General features: G+C 40.8%; 1 protein-coding gene across 1 annotated transcript; it reads right to left on the bottom strand.

Annotated features, from left to right (window-relative positions):
• On the bottom strand, nucleotides 1-25,293 carry esyt1a (extended synaptotagmin-like protein 1a; the record flags this gene model as incomplete). Its single annotated transcript, XM_080015830.1, has 30 exons — nucleotides 24,839-25,293; nucleotides 23,196-23,237; nucleotides 17,708-17,842; nucleotides 16,548-16,621; nucleotides 15,845-15,917; nucleotides 15,644-15,733; nucleotides 14,651-14,706; nucleotides 13,548-13,668; nucleotides 11,269-11,445; nucleotides 9,900-9,982; nucleotides 9,625-9,673; nucleotides 9,062-9,151; nucleotides 8,849-8,944; nucleotides 8,263-8,334; nucleotides 8,027-8,113; nucleotides 7,163-7,312; nucleotides 6,517-6,702; nucleotides 5,848-6,024; nucleotides 5,665-5,747; nucleotides 5,446-5,494; nucleotides 5,096-5,185; nucleotides 4,227-4,322; nucleotides 4,066-4,137; nucleotides 3,667-3,753; nucleotides 3,414-3,560; nucleotides 3,209-3,336; nucleotides 2,952-3,047; nucleotides 1,006-1,137; nucleotides 809-914; nucleotides 1-54 (listed from the first exon to the last, which is right to left on the bottom strand). The coding sequence occupies exons 1-30, from the start codon at nucleotides 25,169-25,171 to the stop codon at nucleotides 1-3; spliced, it is 3,231 nt and encodes a 1,076-aa protein (XP_079871956.1). The 5' UTR covers nucleotides 25,172-25,293.

The raw sequence follows: 25,293 nt of genomic DNA, 5'->3' as shown, positions 1-25,293 counted from the left end.
TTACCACTGTGTGACTCCAGTCTTGAGGTCCACTTGGTCGAGGTCCAGCTGCAACTGAGAACAATAAGGAAACAGAGGAATAAGATACGATAGGATAAGACACACGTTATGGTAGAATAATATAGAGACTAATAGTTCCACTGCACACCACTATCCTGTTAACAAATAAATGTCACAACACGTCACAAAGGCTATAATTGTGCTTATTATTATTATGGCCTACTGCTAATAGTCGTGACGCAAGACTCAGAAACGACTTGTTTGTGGCGAACAAATATTTTGAACGACTCAGGAGTCTGGAGTCACTCCGGCAAATTAATTATGAAGAAGAATGTGAATATAATCACTGAGGGCCAATTCAAAGACCAATTTTGTCAGAATTTAAGGATTCTTGGGAGAATTCCATTCACAACCCAGAGCTCCAACCGACTCTTTTGACTCCCATCGTTCAGGAAGTCCTCCCCGCTCAGCGTGCGTTACTCTGATTGAACCGAAGGAAACAGGAGTCAAAGAAATCGGACGACTCTTTTCTTTTCCGTATCTGACAAAAGAGTCAAACCTTTCATCACTATTAATAGTTCTCACTTTCAGAGTGAAACTTGTTGCTAATCTCTCTGGAATTGATGAATCCGGTGAATAAGTGCAGCCTTGCAATTTTGATCGTGCAATACAAGAGATGGATGCCTTTATTTATGCATTTTAAGTGGAATTTTAACTGCTCTAGTCTGTGTACACAAACCGTTAATAGCACCAGACAATCGACTTTGAGAGACAATGAACAACGTTTGGGAGATTACTCTGAAGCTACCTTCCCGATCAGCTCCCTCTCTCGGCTCATGAAGGAGACGCTGTTTTTCACCGACAGGTCGAGTCTTCTCTGCGTGGACTCTTCCATAGAGAAATCAAAGTCAAACCTGGGGATAGAACACATGGAGAAAGGGTATTATTAAATACAATACCAAACATTTAGTTAAAAAAAACCAACTCACAATTTCTGAGATTTACCTCTCGCTGAACTCTGGGTTGAGGTCTCGCTTCTTGGTCCCCGTCTTCCTCTTGGTCGCTCCTTTCTTGTCAGGGAGCAGGACGAGGGTGACGTAGGGGTCGGCTCCGTCCTTAGAACAAGCTGCCAAGGCTCTAATGGTGCACAGAAATTAACATTAGACATTTAAAATAAATTACTTTTGTTTGTAAGCTTTTGTCCAATCCAACCTACATTGAGTACATTTTTCATTAATAGTCGAACCAAAATCAGTTTGCTTTATTTTGTGATGCTAAGGCTCATTTTCCTTATAATTAGAATCAGAATCAGTTTATTCAGTACATATGTACATTTTCATATACAAGGGATTTGTCACAGTGAGGATTGGTACGTTTTGCTACGGACGATTAGCGTAAAAAAAAAAAATAAAAAGTATATATATAGATATACAAAGTATACACAAAATATATACAAAAATCTGTTCAAACCATTTAGAAAGTAACATCATAAGCCATTGATGCTGCAAGATGTGCCCACGTGTCTATTAAAAAGTGCAAGAAATAAATAGGAATATAATTTATTGTATTCATGTATTATATTGCCAAAAAAATACATATTTTTTTGTTTTAATTAGAGGTGCAATAGACAACTTTTGCGTCACTGTCGCAAAGACAACCGGATTGCTTTACATTTTCCTCAGAGCGCTCCATGTAAATGATCAACACTACTTTGGAAATAAGAGAACAAAGAAGCATGTTGACTGAAGAGGTACATTTAAATTGTCACAATTTTAGTTTCATTGAATTTATTTTGGTTGCGCAATCATAACGACGCTGCATTGACTGCTTCGGCTCGTAGCTCCATACATCCATCCATCCACATATCCATCCATCTACATATCCATACATCCATCCATCCACATATCCATCCATCTACATATCCACATATCCATCCATCTACATATCCATACATCCATCCATCCACATATCCATCCATCTACATATCCATACATCCATACATCTACATATCCATACATCCATCCATCTACATATCCATCCATCTACATATCCATACATCCATCCTTCTACATATCCATACATCCATCCATCCACATATCCATCCATCTACATATCCATACATCCATCCATCTACATATCCATACATCCATCCACATATCCATACATCCATTCCCATATCCATCCATCCACATATCCATTCATCCATCCATCCATCCATCCACATATCCATTCATCCATCCATGCATCCATCCATCCATCCACATATCCATCCATCCATCCACATATCTATCCATCAATCCACCCACATATCCATCCATCCATCCATCCACATATCCACCCATCCATCCATCTACATACCCATCCACATATTCATCCATCCATCTATCCATCCATCCACCCGTCCATTTATCCATATATCCACCCATCCATACACATATCCACCCATCCATCCATGCACATATCCACCCACCCATCCATCCATCCATCCATCCACATATCCATCCATCCATCCATCCACATATCCATTCATCCATGCATCCACATATCCATCCATCCATCAACATATCCATCCATCCTCATATCCATCCACATATTCATCCATCCGTCCATCCACATATCCACCCATCCATCCATCTATCATCCACATATCCACCCATCCATCCATCTATCATCCACATATCCACCCATCCATCCATCCATCCACATATACATCCATCCATCCACATATCCACCCATCCATCCACATATCCACCCATCCATCCATCCACATATCCATCTATCCACATATCCATCCACCCACTTATCCACCCATCCATCCACCCATCCACATATCCACCCATCCATCCACCCATCCACATATCCACCCATCCATCCATCCATCTACATATCATCCATCCATCCACATATCCATCCATCCATCCATCCATCCACACATCCATCCATCTATGTACCTGCAGGAGTGCACAGTGATGTAGAGCCTGCTCTCCTCTGTGGAATAACCGATGGAGAGCTTCACCTGGCCGCCTGTGTATCCATGATCTGTCGCTCTAGAGACACAGAACAGGAAATATCATGAGCATTATTATCATTAGAATTAGCTCCTGTTTACCTTTAAATACCCAATAAGAGATTCATAAATCAAGCCATCAGTAGATTGGAAACCATGCTACCACCAGTGATGAAACACAGGGGACCATGTGTGACTCACACGGAGAACCCCGGCCGGTGTCGGAGGTCCAGGTGGGACGGGTCCCATTTTGGGATGGAGTGCTCCCCGTCCTCTCCCCCGGCACCGTCGGATCCACTGCGGCACACGGCCAGCTGAGTGTCCAGAAGCTGCGGGATGTACCACACTGCGTCAGAACACTCCACAAAGCGCGAGGGGATGTAAAAGGTTCAACTTCTGCCCGTACCTTGAGCGTGGCCCTCAGCAGGATCTGGCTCTCGGGTAGGGCCCCCTCCAGGCCCAGCCAGCGGTCCAGGACCAAACCCTGCTGGCTCAGCACCTCCCTGAGGGGGAGCACCAGGGAGCCCAGTGCTTGGCCCCAGCTGTGGGACAGCTACACACACAAATACACACTTTTTAAGTCACTGTACCATGCGTGGACTGTTATAAATAATATAAATAATGCAAGTAAATAGTTTAAATAGCCCTATACATCTCACCTTGACAGTAAGAGTTTCTTCTCTGGGGTCTCGAACCAGGAAGTGGAACGCTTCATCCCACCGCGGGGACGTGGAGCGCTCACAGATCTTTGGAGAGAACCACACATTGGATATTTTGGATATTTATTTGTATTTATTTTATTTATTTATCGATATTTACAGGGCTATTTATGTTCTGTATTTTGGCTGTTTCTGTATATTTGGCTATTTGTATACCTTTTTTTAAACTTTATTTTTAATATTGTTCTATTGAATTTATTTATTTATTTATTTTTCTTTCTTTATTAAAATAAATGCACCAATCCTCACCATCACAAATTCCTTGTATATTCAAATAATGCACTGAATGAAAGGCGTAAAAAACACGAAAGAAGAAGTAATAAAAATGTGACGTCTCACCTTGGTACGGTGTGACGTCCCTTTGAGGGTGATCTCTGCCCCAACTTTTGGCTCCTTGCCGCTCTTCTTCAACTGAGAGGGAATAGATCGGACCATGTAGACCGGATAGATTCATGACATCCCAGAATAATATTGTTTTCAAACCACATAATGAAACTCACCGGGAGTCCATGGGCGCGCTCCACGTACACAAAGAGCGCGGCTGCTGAAGGAAGAACCTTGTTCTGGAAGGACTGATAGAGCTGGAACTGGAGGATCTGGAGGAATAGAGACAGAGAGAGACAGAGGGTGAGACAGATAGAGAGAGAGGGTGAGACATAGAGAGAGAGAGGGAGGAAGGGGGGAAGAAAGAGAGAAGGAGGGAGGAAGGAAGGAAGGAGGGAGGAGAGAAGGAAGGCATGAATAAAGGGAGGAAGAAGGGAAGGAAGGAGAGAAGGATAGGAGCAAAGTAAGAAGGAAGGAAGAAACAGAGGAAGGAAAGAAAGGAGGGATGGAGGTAAAGATAGAATGAATGGGAAAGGAAGGAAGGAAGGAAACAGAAAAGGAGATAGGAATAAAGCAAGGAAGGATGGAAGGACAGTGGACTGAAGGAAGGAAGGGAGGAAAGAGATAGGGAAGGAAGGAAGGAAGGAAGGACAATGGAGAGAAGGAAGGAAGGAAGGAGGGTAGGAAGGAAGGAAGGAAGGACGGGAGGAAGGAAGGAAGGGAGGAAGGATGTGATAGGGGAGAAGGAAGGAAGGACAGTGGAGAGAAGGAAGGAAGGAAGGGAGGGAGGAAGGAGATAGGGAAGGAAGGAGGGAAGGAAGGAAGGAAGGAAGGACAATGGAGAGAAGGGAGAAAGGAAGGAAGGAATGAAGGAAGGAAGTAAGGATGAAGGAAGGAAGAATGAGATAAGGAAGGAAGGAGAGAGGATAGGAAGGAAGGAAGGGAGGTAGGGAGGAAGGAAGGAAGGAAGGAAGAGAGGAAGGAAGGAAGGGAGGAAGGATGTGATAGAGGAGAAGGAAGGAAGGAAGGAGGGAAGGAAACCAACCTGTTCCAGTCTGCTGAGGTCAGAGGCTCTAGGCAGCCACTCCAGCACCAGGTGAACCCTGCCTGACTTCACATCATTCAGAGTGTACCACTGCAACAGACAATAACAATAATGACATGATGATGAATAAAAACATGAATAATGATAATAATGATAATAATAATAATATGAATAATAATAATAATAATAATAATAACAATAACAATAACATGATGATAATGATAATGATAATGATAATGATAATAATAATAATAATAATAATAATAATAATAATAATAATAATAATAATAATTACTAAAAAAAATAATTGGACAAGGACAATTTACATTATTCTAGTGTTTCTCACAAACCGTATCGATGAACTGCGCGCTGATGATGTCTCGTAGGTTCAGCTTGAACCTGGAAGACCAGGACCTCACTTTGAGTTTACACATTTTCGTTTGACATTGTCATCTTTTCTTTCGCTTTTAAAAAGGAAATTTCATTTCATTTTTCCATTTTTCATCCCTCACTTTAAACAAAATGTCATTGTCGATCTTAATCAGAATTTCTATTTGGTTTCGACCCACCTCCCCAGGAAGTCGTCCTGGTCGATGTCTTTATCAAAGAGCTCGAACTGGACCTCCTGACCTGGAAGCTGAGTCAAAATAATCTGGAGCAAAAAAAAAAAAAAACCAAAATACACTTAAAAGTCTTTATGTTCCACATGAATAATCAGGAATAGATCGGGGATGCGGGTGGTGTGTTGTGACCTCGTAGAGCTCGTTCCAGACGGGGTTGAGGTTCTCCTTGATGGTGTGGCTGCGGAACGTGATGCCCCCGACGCGGATCTTCACGTAGGGGTCGCTCTTCCCCTTCACCATCCCCCCCATGAAGTTGTCCTTAGCGATCAGGCTCTGAGCCTCCACCAGGTGGATACGAAGGACCCCCTGGGGAGTGGGGGGTGGTTGGGGGGGGGGGGGGGTGTCAAGGAAACACACTAGGAGTCAAGCTAGGAAACGAGGAGACAAGCTAGGAGACAGGGAGACGAGCGTCGTTCGGAGACATCGGCAGGGCTGTTTGCTTTTATACTTAAACAGCTTTTGTGTATAACGTCACGTGTCCACTGGGGGGCGGTGTCGCAGTTACCGAACCACAATGCACAGCAAACATTAAACATTAATTAAACATAAAAGTATAAATATTAAAAGTACAGTTAAAAAAAAATCTACTGATTGTTTTTTGTCTGCAGTGGAGAGAACCTTTTGGGAAATTCTGAGTTTGCCAGAAGCCCAACAACCAGGGCTGGTGCCAAAATCACACGAACACAACTGAATTATCGCCATAACGCTTAACAAGTTATTATTTAGAGGTTTGACCGCGACAGAGCGACAGGAAGTGAGCGCACAGCGGTGGACTTCATCTTCCTGTTGCCGTCTTACCTCAGTGGCGAACTCCGGGTCGGGGGTGCTGTGCTGGGGCCGCGTGGCCAGAGGCTTGGCCGCCCCGCCCAGCCCCCCCGGACCGGCCTCCGACGGGATCCCGCCGGGACCCAACGCGCCTGACCCAGGGCCCGAGGGCCGGGGAGACGGCGTGGTGGGCGTGGCGTCCTCGTTCAGCCACAACACCTGGAGGAACGACCAAGACGAAAACAAAGCGGTGAATAAAGCGCAGATTTGAGATCTTTTGCCTCTTCTACAGAGGGAATAACCAGAGCAGGGGAGCAAAACCAACGGTTGATTGATTGATCGACTGATTGATTGATCGTTGGTTGGTTGGTTGATGTATGAAAGGCTTTTATATACACATTTATAACAGCACATGCGTTTTTGGATTTGCTGTAAATCAAGCTTTACGACAGAAAAAGTTGTTTTCCTCTCCAATAAATGTTATTTGCAAGCTGTAACTAACAGGGTCTGAAGATCCAGCATCCAACCTTGATTTTAGGATGGAATTCTTGGCAAAAAAAAAAGCGGCTTGAGCCCAGTTCTTGCAGCCTCCCGGTCTCCCTCCCTGCTCGCCATTTTAAGAAGTTATGAGGAATTCCATGTATATATATATATATACATATACGTGTGTGATATTGACCCTCAGAACCGTTTTGATGTAAATGCGGCTGGCAGACCCGGAGTTCTCCAGCTGGAACCACTGGTCCATGGTGAGGTTGGGGCTGGTCAGGAGCCGGGCCAGGGGGAGGGTCAGGCTGCCCAGGGCCAGGGCCCGGTCGTCGTCCTTCACCTTCATGGAGGATTCACACCAGGGGGGAGCGACGGCCGGGGATTATTATGAATTTAAGAACAGATGTTATATATATATTTCATGAGGGCAAAGCCCGATTGATGTGACTGATTTGAAGACTGATCAGTGAAGAAGAAGAAGAAGAAGAAGAAGAAGAAGAAGAAGAAGAAGAAGAAGAAGAAGAAGAAGAAGAAGTAGATTGTGTATGATAAACACTATACAAATATAGGTTATTATTATTATTATTATTATTATTATTATTATTATTATTATTATTATTATTATTATTTTATTATTATCATTATTATTATTATTATAAAAGACACAAAATAAAACAAATAAAATAGAAATAAAGATGTTAAAATAAAAACAATAACAATTTTGAAAATAAAAACTGAAAAAATATACACATACACAAAAATACAAACCTTAGTTTGACTAAATACTAATAACTAACTAATAACTGTAATAACTAAATACTTAGTTATTACAGGTCAAGTCTGCGGTGTTATAACAGTGTTATTTCAATGATTGATTCATTTGACTAAACATTTCCTTTATGGACTGAAATACGCAGTGCAGTGTTGCCCCAGAGGGAAAATCAATAAGCTATTTACCATAGTAATCTTCTTTTCAATCAGCGCTACTTTTTTTCATCCAACAGTTGGATGGAGTTGGATAAATTTGCGCGATGAGCCGGTTTGGACATCCTACCTGAATATCAATGTCCTGCTTGCGTGGATCCTGGATGAAGAAGGTGAAGGCGTCCTCCCACACAGGGCTGTTGGTGCCGAAGCACGTCTGAGGAACACAGGGGCAAATATTGAAACATTTCTGTCGTCGTTTAACATGATATGATATGATATGATATGATATGATATGATATTATATGATATGATATGATGTGATATAATACGATATAATATAATATAAACTAGTATGGTCCTCACCCTGCTCTCTCTGGTGGTGTCCTGAATGGACAGCTGGACCATGGGGCTGGGGTCCTTGTTGCCCTTCTTCATCTGGACAACACCACACGCACACACGCACACACACACACGCACGCACGCACACACACACACACACACACACACAACAATACATGAACATGGGACATCAAACTAAAATAACAATTGTATTTACTGGTTAAAAGAATATTTTATTTTAGGTGTATCTTTTTGGTTTATTGTTTGTTGTCAGGTGTGTATATCGAACAGTGAAATTGTTTTCTATCTTCTATTTAATTTTAAGGTTTGTTGTGTCTATTTTCTTGTCCATTGTTTTTTTTGTTGATTTGATTGCTTTTTGCTATATTTAGTTTAATATCAGTCTGTTTGTTTATGGTTAGGTAAGTGTGTTGCCAAGTTTGTATTGTTTGTTGTTTACTTTTAGGTTTATTGTATTTGTAATTTTTCAGAAAATCTTTAATTTGTCATTTCCTATTTGCTATTCTTATTCCTATAACTTTATCCATCTATCTATCTATCTATCTATCTATCTATCTATCTATCTATCTATCTATCTATCAGTTCTTACAGGGAGGTCTTGGGCTTTGTCCAGATAAACCGCTAAGATGGCAGCGGAGGGAGGGTCCGCCATCTTACTGGTCAGGTTCTGGTTCCTCTGGATCACCTGGGAGGAGGGAGTAAAAGAAAAAAAAAAAAAAGTCAGAGGAGGAGAAGGAGGGAATGTGAACAGAATGACCTGTCATCCCGCGTTCACAAGAAAATGAATAATAATCAGACACACCTCGCTGAGTTGGCCGGCAGAGGGCAGCAGTGAGAGCCACTCCAGCCTGAGGTGGACGCTGCCAGATGGAACGTCCTTCAGGTTGAACCACTGTGGGCAGAACCAGAACCAGGGGGGTGGTTAAATACACATTGGTCCCATCTGAATCATTTCAGTTTCAATTTACTCCGGATGAGAGGGCAGGGAAAAGGAGGGTAGTGGGCTCCACTGCCGCATGGTAACAGGAATTACTGCAGTTTTACAAGGAACTCTGGTTCTTTTATATAACACATAATGAAAGATACAGCAGAATAAAATACATGGATTCACTGTATTCCCACGTTTATTATTATTATTATTATTATTATTATTAGGGGTCCAGCCCGCAAGGCTGGAGCCCAATTAGTTTTGCTCATTTTTTTATTATTATGACTCTTCTTGGGATTTTTCAGGCTGAAAGTATCTGAAAGTGCGCAAGGACAATAATTACAACAATAATAATCCGAACAACAATCGCCGCGGGACAGACCTCTAATAACAAAATATTATTGAGTATAATACAAAAATTAAGTATCACAACTCACATCATCCACTACTCTGGCTTTCTTCACAATACCAAGGTCCACCTTCACCCTGAGAGCAAGAAAGAGAGAGAAGAAGAAAGAGAGCAAATGAGGAAGAATGACACAGCTACATAGATAGAAAAAAAAAAAAAATAAATAAAAAATAAAAACAAGATGGCATCCCGTGATTATGAAACTGTGATTATGGGCGATGGGCACAAAATGGAGACGCCGTGAGAAGCAAGTGAGACAAAAGTAAATGGGTGTGAGATGAATGGACGAGTGGATGAACAAACCTCCCCAGGAAGTCATCCTGGTCTGGGTCTTTGTCAAACACTTCCACCTCCAATTCCTGACCAGGTACTTCATGGACAATCACCTGACACACACGCACACACACACACAAACACACGCACACACGCAGGCGCACACACGCGCACACAGACGCACACACACGCAGACACACACACACACACACACACACACATAAACAAAACAAATACACAATACACACAGATATAGATACACACACAAATGACACAATAACACAAGGACATGCAAGGTCTGGCTTCTATAAAACACCGTATTGATCCCATATCAATATCAAGTAATTGTTTTGGTGAAATCCTAAATTGTTTGTTTTGACCAAATAAGCCAGTGTTTCCCAAACTTTCGATTTTGCCACGGCACACCTTTACTATAAAAAAAAAAAATCATGAAATATCTTGTTAAACCCTAAAAACGTCACAAACATGTACAATATAACTGCTATTTATTATTGTGGCCTACTATCATTAGTGATGCAAGTCTTGCAAATGATTCGTTCATAGCGAACAAATATTTAAAATGAGTCGGGAGTCTGGAGTCACTTTGGCAAAAGAGTAAATCTTCAAATGACAAAATGTAAAAATAGTCACTGATGACTAAATTAAAGTGCAAGTGAGGTATTTGGCGGAATTAATATTGAATGTGACTGATTTACACTTTGCATTCCGCCAAAGTAAAAACCTGTGGCAGAATGAAACAATTCTTGCAAGAATTCCGTTCACAACTTGGAGCCGAACCGACTCGTCTGACCCTCAACGACTCTTATTGCACTTGACGCAGTGACGCGTCCAGAACCGAATCTCAGAAAAAAAAAAGCCAAACTTTTCGTCACCGCCTACAGTCATTACTTTCAGTGTGAAACTTGTTCTGACGAAAACAGAGCTGCTCTTTCAGATGGAACTGATGAATTAGTACAGCCGTGCAATTTTGATCTTGCAACACAAGCGCCAATTTCCATCATTTCTTTATGCAAAAGTGGAATTTTAAACGTTTTCACGCCACACCCGGGCTCTTACTGCAACTAGAGGTAGAAAAACATTGAAACAAGGAACACAAGCCTCTTTTTTTTTTTTTATATAATCGTTTGTTTCCTGTAAGCCCCTGGAGATAAAAATCTGCCCAAACTGCAGAGCGCCAGACGATTATTTATGACCGAAGGAGATTAACAGCGTCTCAGCGCTCCAAAGCAAGGACACGGACGCCTAAACACCCGGCATAGAGCTAGTGTAACGCAATGACACAATGAATCACAATTTACGGTCGTAAAAAAAAAAAAAATCAAATACAAAATCCAGACGGCTCCACCCCTCCATCCCTCCATCCCTCCCCCCTCCTCACCTCGAACATCTCCCTCCACTGCGGGTTGAGGTTGCTGTCCACGTGGTGGGAGGTGAAGGTCTGGGTGCCCACGCGCAGCAAGGCGTAGGGGTCCGACTTCCCGTCGATCAGGCCCTTGATGACGGTGTCCTTGGCCGTCAGGTCCTCAGCCTCCAGCAGGTGGATGCGCACCACGCCCTAAAATCAACATAACATATTATGCGAGGCTTTTTGGACGTTCCCAAATGTTTTGCCATTCATCGTTATTTTTTAGGTTAGGTTTATAGATCGCTTTTTCTGGGGTATTTTTTCGTTTATTTCATTGTCTCACAATCTATTGACCCATAGTAATAACTTGTACCCTTTTTGTTTATCCTGTGACAATTTAATCTAGAATCACACTTTGTATATCCTGCATATATTTCTATCAATTTTGCTATTTCTGCTCTATATTATATTTGGCCCTTTTTTTTGCATGCTAATTTTGGGCAGCAAAATGCACCAATCCTCACAATCACAAATTCTAATTTGTATATAATAATTATATAATAATAATACATTTTATTTGTATAGCACCTTTCAAGATGCGCAGCTCGAAATGCTTAACAGACATTTGCGGAATTAATGGTTAACAGTAATTAATGATTTAAAGTGAATGGACACTACAATTGAGGAGAGAAAAAATAATAAGAAATATAGCTGAAGGCAGCAATAGGCGGGGTCCAGGGTAGTCAGCCCTTCATTAAAGTTCAACGGAGGAGTGTGCTTTGGCTCTCTGTCCTGGTGTGTTTTGTGACTGCAGAATTTCATTTGTTTGGGCCTGGTTACAGTGCAATTCTGTGATCGGGTGGTGTTTGCGGCAGTGGGTGGGTTTCCACAACTAACGGCCGTTATCATTTGGAAGCAGGGCTGCATGATTATGGCTGAAATGATAATCACCATTATTTTATTCAATATGGTGAGCACGATTATTGATCATGATTATTAATCCATTTTGAGGAACATAATTATTTTATGGCACTTTGTAAATCAACAGAAAACTACCTTGACAACAATAATGTGTTTTATAAACCTATAAATAAATGAACCGAGGTAAGGGGTTTAACTGACTTGTGGGTTAACTGACTGACAATTCTAGAGGATATATAATGAAATGAGATGAAAAAGAATGAAAATAGGAAATGTGTAAACATTGATATCTCTGGAATGTCTATAAATTCTGACAGTTGGTGTTATTGGGTTTTTATTTTGTAGAACTTACTCTGGTGCGTGCCAGTCCTCAGAAGCGTATACATTTATGACGTTTAATAAGCTGTGCTTAGTGTAATCCAGTTGCCTTCTGGTAATACTTTTTTCATTAATAATTAAAATTAAATATTTTTTTTCAAACATAATTAAGTTTAATAGATATAAAATTATACCTGTCACTTTGTAACTCTGTATGGTTAAGAGTCTTGTATCTTACTGTATATCCCTTTAGTTGAAATCCAAATGCGAATGCTGTATATCTATCAGCTGATCTGTGTACTTCGCCAACTAGCGCATGCGCGATGTGCGTGGTGCCACCTTGGTGAGGTTTGCGATCGTTGATCACAAACTCCATCCACAATAACGAACCGATCTGGATGAAACTGGAACGACGCCATGTCGGACCTGCCCTGAATGCAAACCTTATTCAGATTGTCTGTGGGTTCGTCAGATCTCTGACATCCAAAGATCTGACGTCAGTGACATCTGCGCGTTCCGTCATGTTGGTGAGGTCCCAATTGTTGACCAATCACTAGACTGCAACGCTATCACATGACCTGTGTGACCTGGGTGCCGTCATTTGCGCCTGGGCACGCGTTGCGGAGATGATAAAAATGAATACACATTTTATTCATCTTGTCTGTGAGTGCGGCGGATCCATTGTATCCATTGACTACTAACGTCAGTTTTTCATCAGCAATAGCCATAGGGCTGATAATAATAAAAATGATAGTAATAATAATAATAATAAGTCATATTCGTTAAATGCTTGTATGTAAACATGTATGTTTAAGCTAATTTTTAAAGATGTCCACCAAGCCTGCTTCTCTGATGTTTTGTGGAATGGTGTTCCACAACTTAAACTGACTCTGATTGTGACACACACACACACACACACACACACACACACACACACACACACACACACAGCTAAATTAAATCAAAGTGTATCCAGCTTTTTAGCGCTAAACAAAACACGAGCCGGTGTGTGCCTAATTCCGTGTCTCTCCACACTGTCCATCCATCCATCCAGTATTTGGGAGGGTTGTTACCCGGGGCAGGGGTGAGCGGAGCTGTGCGACGTGAAGGTCAGCCACCAGGGGGACCGTGAGGCGGTTGGGGAGCACCAGGAAGGAGGCTATGGCATCCATTATCATAGTGTCCGACATGGCACTGCAGCATGGATGCCAAGGGGGAGGAGGGGGACACACAGGGGAGGGGGAGGACAGACAGGACAAGGACAGGACAAGGACAGGACAGGACAAATAGATCGAGACTATAGAGGCTACTGCCGAAACAAATGCACGTGTGTAAAGCCCGCTTTACACTGAATCCGAAAACACAACCTTCAGTGGGATGCATCCCCCGAGCGGCCATCGGAAGAGCTGCATCTAAAGGTTTGACATCACGCATCAGGCTTTTCCTGTCGGATCTACCACAACACTCTATCTCTTCTTGCAACTTTCTATTTTTCAATGTTTCCAAAACTTGCCTTTCTCCATTTTCACTGAATGAAAGGGTGGTAAAAACACCTTTCATATCTTTAATCCGTCTTCTTAGGCAATATACACAAGATCCATTCGTAAAATAGCTGATTTATTAATGGTGAATATGGCAACATCTTATGTTAATATATATACACTGTATATATATATTTATATATATATATATATATATATACACAAATTCAGGCACCACAGAGTGTCACAGCTTTTCGCGTGTGGAATCCGACTTTTCCATAGAAATGAACGGACTTCCACTTCGTTGTTGATTCAGTGTAAAGCCTGTGTAAAAACAAACATTACATCTGGGTTTCTCAACAGTGATCAATCACCCAATGACCTCTCCCAGTGGGATCATGTTGAATAATGTCATCGAGTTTCAATACAATTAAAAGGAAAAATGACGAGGTGTCATTAAGGAGTATTGCCAGGAAGAATTTTAACAACGACAAAAGCACACGTCTGACAATACTTTAATTGTATTTTTATTTAGAGAACGACCTAAACATACAATAAAAGCATGGAGCCATAGCACTACATGCCCAAGAAAAATATAAAATAGAGAACAGCCGCAAATGGCGTCCTCTATTTGATCAGAGGTTCTAAGCCACTGCAGAGAACTCTCAAATAAAAAGCTTCAGATTAAAACTCACTTGAGGCCGGGGATGTCCAGCAGGTTGGTCAGCCCGGTCCAGTTGATGTCCAGCTTCTGTAATGATTGGTTGAAGTTGTTACATATGTGCCATCTTTAGATATAATATAATGAAAATATATTACTTCTCCTACAACAACATAAAATGATACTAATAATACTACTAATAATAATACTATTAATATGATTACTACTACTACTACCTCTACTTATAATAATAATAATAATAATGAATATAGCTGCAGGCAGAAATGCACAGGGTCGAGGTTAGTCGCATTAGTCACGAATCCCAGTTTTCCGAGTTCCCACGAAACACAGCATCATGTCCTATCGAGCCAAATTACAATTTTCCGAGTTCCCATGGAACGCAGCATCAGTTCAAACCAAATTTACGAGTTCCCACGGAACACATCAGCTCCCGCTGTCTCTCGTCTCGACCCGGTGCAGATCCTACGTGAAGCAACCAATACACACCAATGGAGTCTGGACCGCGGTGCACCGTGCACCTCGCCCCATGCCAAAGCCCCCCCCAGAGCAACACCCTGCACATTTTATATTATATAACACATTTGATGATGAGTTCACAAATCGCCCCGCTTCACCACCCCAGCCCGCCCCGTTCCGCCAACCCAGCTCCCTTTGTTCGGCTACTTCCTGTATGTCTGCTCTGTGTCCTTCAGAAATACTGTTTTTCACAAATTCCTGCTCCAAATATAGATTGATGTGGATCGAACTTGGACCACAAAATGTCTGGACTGCCCAGAAAACAACGACGCTTCATTTGTGTCCGTGGGTTTGGCTTTTCGGATTTGTATTAATAATAATAATAATAATAATAATAATAATAATAATAATAATAATACTACTAATAATAATAATAATAATAATAATTTAAAAATAAATAAATTATATAACTCATTCATTCATTCATTCAAATAAAGGAAACAAATCATTAAATTTCATTAAATTAAATTAAATTAACCACCACACTCACAGGCCTGCGGATGAAGAACATGGTGATGGCTCCCACCAGAGGAACATCTCCAATCAGAGGCTCCAGGATCACACGGAGCTTCCCATGCAGCTACAGAAAAGACCATGGTATAGCTTATATAATTATAATCAAGAATTGCATGTTATTATAATTAATGTAAATATAACAGCACCATCTATAGTTATTTCTCAGTCGTCTCACCTGAATTCCTTTCACTCCGGCCTTGCAGAAGTACTTTTTGATCTCCACGTTTATTTCAACATCCCCGATATAGCTGCAGCAGAGGACAGAGGGAATGTTTTTGGGTAGAATTATAGGACGTCCATGCAAAAAAAAAAACTGGAATGTTATTTTTTTATTTTATTTAAAGCACCCACAATAAATAGAAATGATAAATTAGTGGTTCTCTTATGACATTAAAGGCAGGCTGCCACTTTGCTCAGTAGTTCTATTTGTTTATTTTCACTGCACGTAGCAAAAATAATTGAGTAAATTGTGCTTTTTTTTGTCTCAATCTGACAAAAGTCAGTATGTTTAAAAGGTACGGCTGGACGATACAGTATATAGATAGTTTGACGACATTTTGAATGCAAATATTGGTGCTTTCACGTTGGTTGATTGCTGAACATTTCAGCAATCAACCGACCACATTATGACACTGGCTGGACTAACGGTTTGTATGAAGTTCAGAAAATTGCATTACTTTCCTCTAATGCACCTCAAAGACAACATTTAACTATACCACAATATTACCATAACCATCGGCCATATATGTTACATTATATATAATATAATTATATTAAGACTTAAACATCTCTGGCGATGCAACACTGTAAAAAGTTTGAGAATCAGATGAAAATGAAAAGTTAAATAGACTCCAGATAGGAAGAGCTGATAAGAGTACCTCACATATAAATCCAGCAGAACTTGTCTCTTGTCGTGCTCCGTGTGAGCCTTCACCCCGATCACCTTCATCGCCTGCGATGTCGGGAAAGAGACACAAATTAAAACCAGATAAGAGATAAGGCCTATGTACACTATCTCTCTGCGGCCGTGGTGGAAAGTACAAGTACTAAGTTACTGTAGTCAAGTTTGTCTTCTAGTATCTGTACTTAAGTATATTCCACCGAGGAGTCTTTCGACTTCTACTCAACGACACCTCAAAGCAGATAGCTCCACTTTTTACTCCACTACATTTCTAGAGCACATTCACATTACATGCATGCAGTTTTTGTTAGACAACAACAACAACAACAACAACAACAACAACAACAACAACAACAACAATAAAAACAGGATTTCCGTTTTTCTGGAAATCTATGGTGGTTGCTTTTTCTTCTTGACATGGTAAAAACAAAATCATATAAGAATCTTTGGAACAGCGTTTTAAATTATATTTTTGTTCATTTTGAGAAGCATTTTACCCCTTACATTCATTATTTTGTCCTTGTCCCGGGCCCAGTGGTTGGATCTTTTGCTTAATATTTGAATGACAAAATCATTCAAAGTTACAATTACAATTACAATTACAATTCCATTCAAATTCTGATTTTAAGGATACACTGTGAATTGTAAATTGTGGTACAGAAGCACTTTGTGGCGTATTTATAGGCTCTGTTATATCAGGACACTGGATATTACACATACTTTTACTTTTAATACTTTAAGTACATTTAATAGCAAGTACTTATACAATTCTACTCGAGTAGAAATGTGAATGTGGTACTTGCACTTTCCCTAGTGTCATATTGTCAATGTATTTGTACTTTTACTTCAGTATAGAGTACTTCTCCCACCGCTGGTCTACAGTAAGTACAAGTTACAGTATTGTGGCATTACTAATAAAAGTGGCGTAGAGTCGTAATAATCATCAATTATTAATAGATTAATAAAGATGAATAAAGTCTTATCTTATTTTACCTTCATCCCTATGTAATCTGACACACCAATATTTTGTTTCAATTATTACTTTTGCCATGTGCCAGTCATGCCACAATCTTTATATTCATATTTTCTCCTCGTGTTTATATTTTGGGGGTGTTCACAGCAGGGTGTGTAGCGTACCTTGTCTCCCAGGTTGACCTTGGTGAAGCTGAGCGTCTGCAGGTGGATGCTGGAGGAGCGGATGGAGGGAGCCACCGTCTCCACCAGCAGCTTCTCCAGATACTGGCCGACGAAGGGCCAGGCCTGCTGCAGGATCTGGTGGAATTTGGGGGGGAAACCGGAATTAAAATTATTTTTTCACATCAACAGTTGCAGTGGGTAGAAAAAAAAGCAGGAAATACAATAACAAGACATAGTTATGCACATCTTTATATATATACAGTATTAAAAAAAAATATATATATATATATATTTTTTTTTTTTAAAGTGTATTATAGTAATGATTTAGCAACATTAGGATTTTATTTATATATATATATATATATATTTATATACACATATATATACTGTATATATATATACTGTACATATATATATATATATTATATTAGTAATAATAGTAAAATAATATTAGTTACTTAATAATTATTTAGTCATTTAGAAATGTAATGTATACCCTACCCTACCCTGGTTCCTATGTATGGTGATTTTTTTTTTTTTTATATTTCTATATATTTTATATTTTTTATAGTGTGTACTTGATATGCTCTCTATTTCCCCTAAATGTACCTGCTGTGGGACTAATAAAGGTATTATCTTATCTTATCTTATCTTACACACCTACCTAAAGTGCATATAATCAAACTTTCTATTCAATTTTTGGGGGGGGGGGATGTTATTGTTCTGTATTTTTGGCAATTTATGTATATTTAGCAATTTTTATTTGATCTTATTTTTTTGGTTGTATCATTTTATAGAGATCAGATCGCCAAGCTTTTTTAGAGAAATGCACCAACCCTCACCACAATAAAATTCTTGGGATATGAAACAGCGCTTAGAATCTGATTGTGATAATTGCGCAGCTTCGCAGCCCCAGAAAAGCACTTCCTTCGTTTCGCAATCCTGCAGAACAGCAAAACAACAAATAGAACACGAGCTGTGACACTGTGCTGACGCGTGGTCAGAGTTACCAAACCACAAAACAAAACACGACTTATCAGCTTCGGGATCTGACACGGTGAACAGTGAATGTTTTTAAGATAATCCAGTGTTTGAAGTGGGCCGGAATTGCTGGCCGTGTTCACCGGCACCGGGACTTTTTTTTTCTTGAGTACCAATACCACAGGCTGCTGGTCTCTGTTCTGCCCTCTCTGACACACTGTAAAATATTTAATTTTTTTTTAAGTTGGAGCATACCATTTCTATTTTTCCATCCTGCTAATAGAACGAAAACAAAAGAAAATGAAAGAAAATCAAATAACATAATAATAATGATAATAATAATAATAATAATAATAATATTAATAGTAGTGATAAAAATAATAATAACATTATTAATAGCAATAGTAATAATAATAATAATAATAGTAATCGTAATAATAATATTATTAATAACAGTAATATTATTATTATTTTTATTATTATTATTATTATTATTATTATTATTAATAATAATAATAATAATAATAATAATAATAATAATATAACTGTTATTGGGGCTGCGAATCATAAAATTCATAATAATTCAGTTTATATAAATGCTACTGTATACGTCCCCTCTAAGCATGAGTCACTCTGAGATTTTGGTCTGCAGCCGACACCCTGAACTCATTTCCATTTTGCCTCCGCTGTCGCGCATCCAACACACATTATCCCGCAGCTTCAATCTCTCCGGGGAGGAGGCAATAAAACGCGTCACGTCAGCGTGACGTTCTGCCGACCGACGCCTCGGCACGGGGCCGCTAGTGGCACTCGTGGCGCGAGGCCTTTAGCTTCTACCGTCACATGGCTCAGCCGCCCCAAACGCCTCCCCTGTTATTTATGGGCAAAATCAGGCTTTATGCAGCGATCTGGAGGAGCAGAATTCGGAATCAGAATCTCTTCGTTCGGGGCAAGTACATTAACGTGAGAGTCATTCGGCGCGGTGAAGGATCGGTGCATTGCTATGCAGACAATTACCGTCAAAAAATGTATTAGTCTGAAAAGTATAGCCAAATATACAAAGAAAATAGCCAAATATACAACAAAAATAGACAATTATCGTACAAAAATGGACAAATATTCAACAAAAATGGGCAAAAATACAACAAAAAACATACAAATATAAAAAAGCAAATAACCAAATATAGAAATATATACAGAACATATTCTGTGCACAGAAAATGTTGAGTTATAAGGCTTTGGCTGGGGCTACGTGTCAGTGCGTTTGCTTGTGTGGCTTCAGCTTTAAAACATAAATATAAATATCAATAGAGATGAAATTCTCTCTGTAGGTGATAATAAATACAGTAATACCTGCATGAGCAGGTATGAATTATTAAGATGTCGTCTACAAAGTGCTTTTTAACTACTCTTAATACTGTAAACTACTACTAGATAGTGTGAGGCTGCTAGTGAGTATAATTATACTAGTTAGTATAGTAAAGGGGCACTAGTTTGTATAGTATAGTACTACTAGTTACTACACTGCTACTAGTTAGTATTGTGCTACTAGTTAGCATAGTATAGTACTACTAGTAAGTAGTGTGTTACTAGTTAGTACAGTTCTACTATAGTAGTATAGTGCCATTAGTTAGTATTGTGCTACTAGTTAGTAGATAATATTACTACTAGTTAGTATAGTGATACTAGTTAGTATAGTAAAGGAGCACTAGTTTGTATAGTATAGTACTTCTAGTTACTACACTGCTACTAGTTAGTATAGTATAGTACTAATAGTCACTATAGTGCTTCTAGTTAGTTTAGTGCTACTAGTATGTATAGTACTACCAGTTACTATAGTGTTACTAGTTACTATAGTGCTACTTGTTAGTATAGTACTACTAGCGAGTATAGTTCTACTAGTTAATATAGTATTGAACTACTAGTTACTATGGTGCCACTAGTTACTATAGTGTTACTAGTTAATATAGGATAATACTGCTAGTAATTATAGTGCCAATAGCTAATATATTACTACTAGATAGTATAGTATAGTGCTACTAGTTACTATACTGCTACTAGTTAGTATAATATAATACTACTAGTTACTATAGTGCTACTAGTTAGTATAGCATAGTGCCACCAGGTAGTATAGTGCTACTAGTTAGTATAGTGCTACTAGTTAGTATAGTATGGTACTACTAGCACGTATAGTGCTACTAGTGAGTATAGTTCTACTTGTTACTATACTGCTACTAGTTAGTATAGTATAGTGCTACTAGTTAGTGTAGTGCTACTCGATAGTATAGAGCTACTAGTTTGTGTTATATGGTGCTACTAGTTAGTGTAGAATAGTGCTGCTAGTTAGAATAGTGCTACTAGTTAGTATAGTGCTTCTAGTTAGTATGTATAGTACTACTAGTTAGTATAGTGCTTCTAGTTAGCATGTATAGTACTACTAGTTAGTATTGTGCTACTAGTTAGTATCATTGTACTCCATGTTTGTGTAGCTGGTTAGTGCAAACATGTGTGTATCTCTTTCTCAACTGCACTGTTTTACTGCTGTAATGCCAGATGTTTACCTCCAGAGATGAATAAAGTGTTATCTCATCTCAACTCATCTCATTAAGATGAGATATGATTTCCTTTTTTTTACCTCCAGAGATCCACGGGCGGTTCCAGGGATCACACCCCTGGAGTCGGGGACTTCATTACATTTGCCTCTACAGAGGAGGGAGCCCTGTTTATTGGTATTCACCTCCACACCGAGCCCTGATAGACCGATAGACTAGCGTACTGTACCGAGCGAGACGGACAGAGAGAGCGAGACGGGGGGAGAGGGAGGGAGTGCCAGGAATTTAATGGGAACCCCCCCCCCCACTCTCCCCCTCTCCTCACTCTCCTCCTCTCGCCCTCTCTCCCACTTCATCAGCACAGTTGATAATCTGCTCCGATGGAGCGGAGGTGGGAGGCAGGAGGCAGGCACAATAGTGCTCAGGACGATACAATACATTACAACACAACGACATCTAGTTCCATTGAGGAAAAAAAAGAGAGAATGGGAACCATCTCTTGTGTTGCAAGCTCAAAATCGCAGGACTGCACCATTCCATCTAATTCCAGCCAAATTAGCAGCAAACTTCGCACTGAAAGCCAGGACTAATCACAGTGATGAAAAGGTTGTGACCCTTCTTTTAAGATTCGGTTCTTAGTGAATCATTCGGGAAAAAAGAGTGGTTCAATTTGTTCCACTCTTGGTTCGTTTTGGTTCAGTCGGTGTAACGTTCGGTGTGCGAGGGAGCACTGTGAGTCGGGTTCGGCTGTGAGTTGTGAATGGGATTCTCGCAAGACTTATTTCATCCCGACAACATTCTTTTAATTAAATGTTGTTGTTGTTTTTTTTAGTAATTAATTATTTTTGGTTGAGTGCATGAAGTAAATCAGTCGCATTCAATATGAATTACGCCAGGTTTTCCTCGGCAATTGTTTTTGCGGGTCTGTGAGTCGAAATCGCTCGCCAATGCTTTTGTGCAGAGTGACTCCCGACTCATTTCAAAGATTTGTTTAAGCACAGTTGTAACTGTGTGTGTGTGTGTTTGCGGTGGGATCATTCTGTTTTAAAATGAGTGAACCGTCCCTAAACCGTCCCCGCGTGTTGTTTTAACACTATGCGGGTTATTCACACATTGGAACGACTTTTTTATGGGGCGCCACTCGGCCGCGCTGAGATGGTGTGTTCTGATTTGCCTGTTTCCTTTGTGTTCATTTTGGGATTTGGATTGTTCTGAGAAAAGAGACCTGGTATACCAATCATTCATCCTGTGCACACAAACACACTTTGTATATTTTTATTTTTGGCTATTTCTATCCTGTATTTTTGGCTATTTCTGTATATTTAGGTATTTCTGTTTGTATTTTATTTTGAGACTTTTTCAAACTGTTAAGATTATTTTTTTCTTACTATATACCAATCCAATCCTTCACCGTGACAAATTCCTCATAGACATAAATGTACTCGGCGGAATAAACCGATTCAGATTCTGATTCTAGAGTCTTTAGCATCTAGAGTATTTATCATAAGTAAGTGGATGTTCACAGCAGTGAGCTGTTCTATGTACGCCGTCCGCTTACTGTTTAAAGGTTTACTCACACACACACACACAAAAAGAGAGTGCAATCCCTGATGTGCAATGTGTCAACATATGTGCAATACACTTAGTACTCTGGTTCCTATTTATGGTGTTTTTGTTTTGGTTTTTTTTCTATATATTTTATATTGTTTATAGTGCTTACCTTGATATGCTCTCTATTTTCTGTTGTCCCCTTTTTGCTGCTGGAACAATGTAAATTTCCCCGGTGTGGGACTAATAAAGGTTTATCTTATTTTATCTTATCTTATCTTATCTTACACACAAACAGGCACACACACACACACACACACACACACACACACAAAACACACGCACACGCACACGCACACACACACATGCACTTTAATAATAAAAACCGGAATGAGAATCAACCGTACCTTGTTCAGCCACTCTACTTTTTCCACGTCGGGGAAGTTGACCTGCGGAGAAAAAGCAATAACAGCTCAGCCACGACGTTTCCAACACGTTGAATGTGGCAGCCTGGTGGAAAGCCACACACTGTGCGGGTCATGGGGAAAGGAACCACTTCGCAGGTACTCAAGATAATTCTGTAGCTGTGTCGTGCGTTACAGTATATCGGAGTGGGTTGAATTCGTGAACTGGATTTTTAGCCTTGTTTATACGAAACAAAACTCCATATCTTCTCGGTGTTCTTCACCTGACAAGCCGCTATAGATGAACCGTGCGCGTTCAGGAAGCCGCCTGGAACATGCCGCGATTTCACATGCTTAATCTTTCCTCCAAACAGTCACAAGATCCTATGATTAAACAAACCGTGTGTGCGTTTGTGTGTGAGAGATCTGCATGCGATGAATATGGATGTTACACACACACACACACACACATGCAAACACTCGTGCACACACATGCACACACACGCACACACACACAAACACATATACAAACACACACAGCGGGTTAACAAGCTTTCTGCGTTTCTCTGTGTCCCCTCATACGGGGCCCCAGGTCTCCACCGTTTAGAGATGGTTATGATTCAGGGAGCTTCTGGAACCAGATAAGGCCAGAGCTGTGGTTAAACAGGAAGCGACAAAGAGAAGTGGCTCGCAGAAACCCCTATCGAAGCATCCTCGTCTTCTTCTTTTAATCTTTTTTTTTCTTCTTCTTCTTCTTTCTTCACAGAATTACAACATGACATGTTTTTTTTCCCCCTGCCAGCCCAATGTCAGTTCCCCCTAATGTCGGCTAGTTTGGGGCTGGTCCTGATCATCGTGCGAATTCCCTCTGCTCGAGTCATTTGGAGCCATTTCCAAATATAGGCCTGGCCAGACCAAGAATGTGTGGAACAGGAAAAGAAATGAGAGAGGGTGCAGAAGAACATGCCATGAAACGAGAAGGGAATTCGTGCGAACTGTCGCTGCAGGTTTCTCGTGAGGAAATAAGTCGTGCGCTTACGTGTGTGCGTGCGCGCGCGTCTGCGTGCGTGCGTGCGTGCGTGCAGTCCACCCCGTCAGCTCACCCATTCACATAAAACCAGTCATCATCATTGTCGTGGATGAGTATGTACACGTTATGACAACATGTAATTATCAGTGTAACCAAACTACCACGAAGACCAATAACACCACACGTGCACGCATACACATACATATATACATATATATATACACACATATATATATTGATGATGGATATTTTTTTCTTTTCTTGTGTATTTTTCGCCGATTTTGATTATTTGAGCTTATCATTACTTCGTTTCGCACCGCCCTAATGGGGGTTCACCCTTGAATCGTTTCACTGCACCATACTTTTACGACTGCACGTGACAAATAACAACCTCGCGTCTTGAATCTCACGTGCGTGCGTGCGTGTGATCTCCACTGACAGTTAGATTATTACAGCCCAGCATGTTCCTGACGGTTCCACATATTTCCCCCCCGTTACTTTCCGACAGTTGTGCCGGGCGGCCCGGCCGTTATTTACCGCGTGGAGCGCGCTTGTGCGTGCGAGCGGTCGTGAGGCGACCCTTAACTCCGTAACAAGCTTATTAATTCCCCCTCACCCACGGAGGCAGATCCCGCTTGGCCCTGGACTCCTTCTCCGTGGTGAACTCCACCTCGTTGTCCAGCAGGTACATGGCGGAGCGGAGCCTCAGCAGCTTCTCCAACCGGCTGTGCTTCCACCCGATGTAGAGCATGAGCCCGAGCAGCACCACGGCGACGCTCAGCCCGCAGTACCCGGCCAGGTAGACCGGCAGCAGGGCGGCCAGGCTCTTCCCGAAGGACCACAGGACCCCCACCGCGCGCTGGCCGGACGGGGGTGGCGCCCCATCGGGGGAGGAGGCCTTCCCCGGCGCACCTCCACCTCCGCTCGGCTCCGCATCCGCATATGGCATCGCAATTTGGCGTCTTCTCCCACCGCCCCCCGCGGCCGTCGTTTCCAGCGACCGATTCGAGACGATCTACCCGACTACCCTGCGACAAGTCGTCGGAACTAAACGTCCTGTCTCGCTCTCTC

This window comes from Zeus faber (assembly GCF_960531495.2).
Source record: "Zeus faber genome assembly, chromosome: 15".
NCBI classification, from domain to species: Eukaryota; Metazoa; Chordata; class Actinopteri; order Zeiformes; family Zeidae; genus Zeus; species Zeus faber.
Note: the sequence above shows the minus strand (reverse complement) of the source record. Positions and strands in the feature narration are given on the sequence as shown.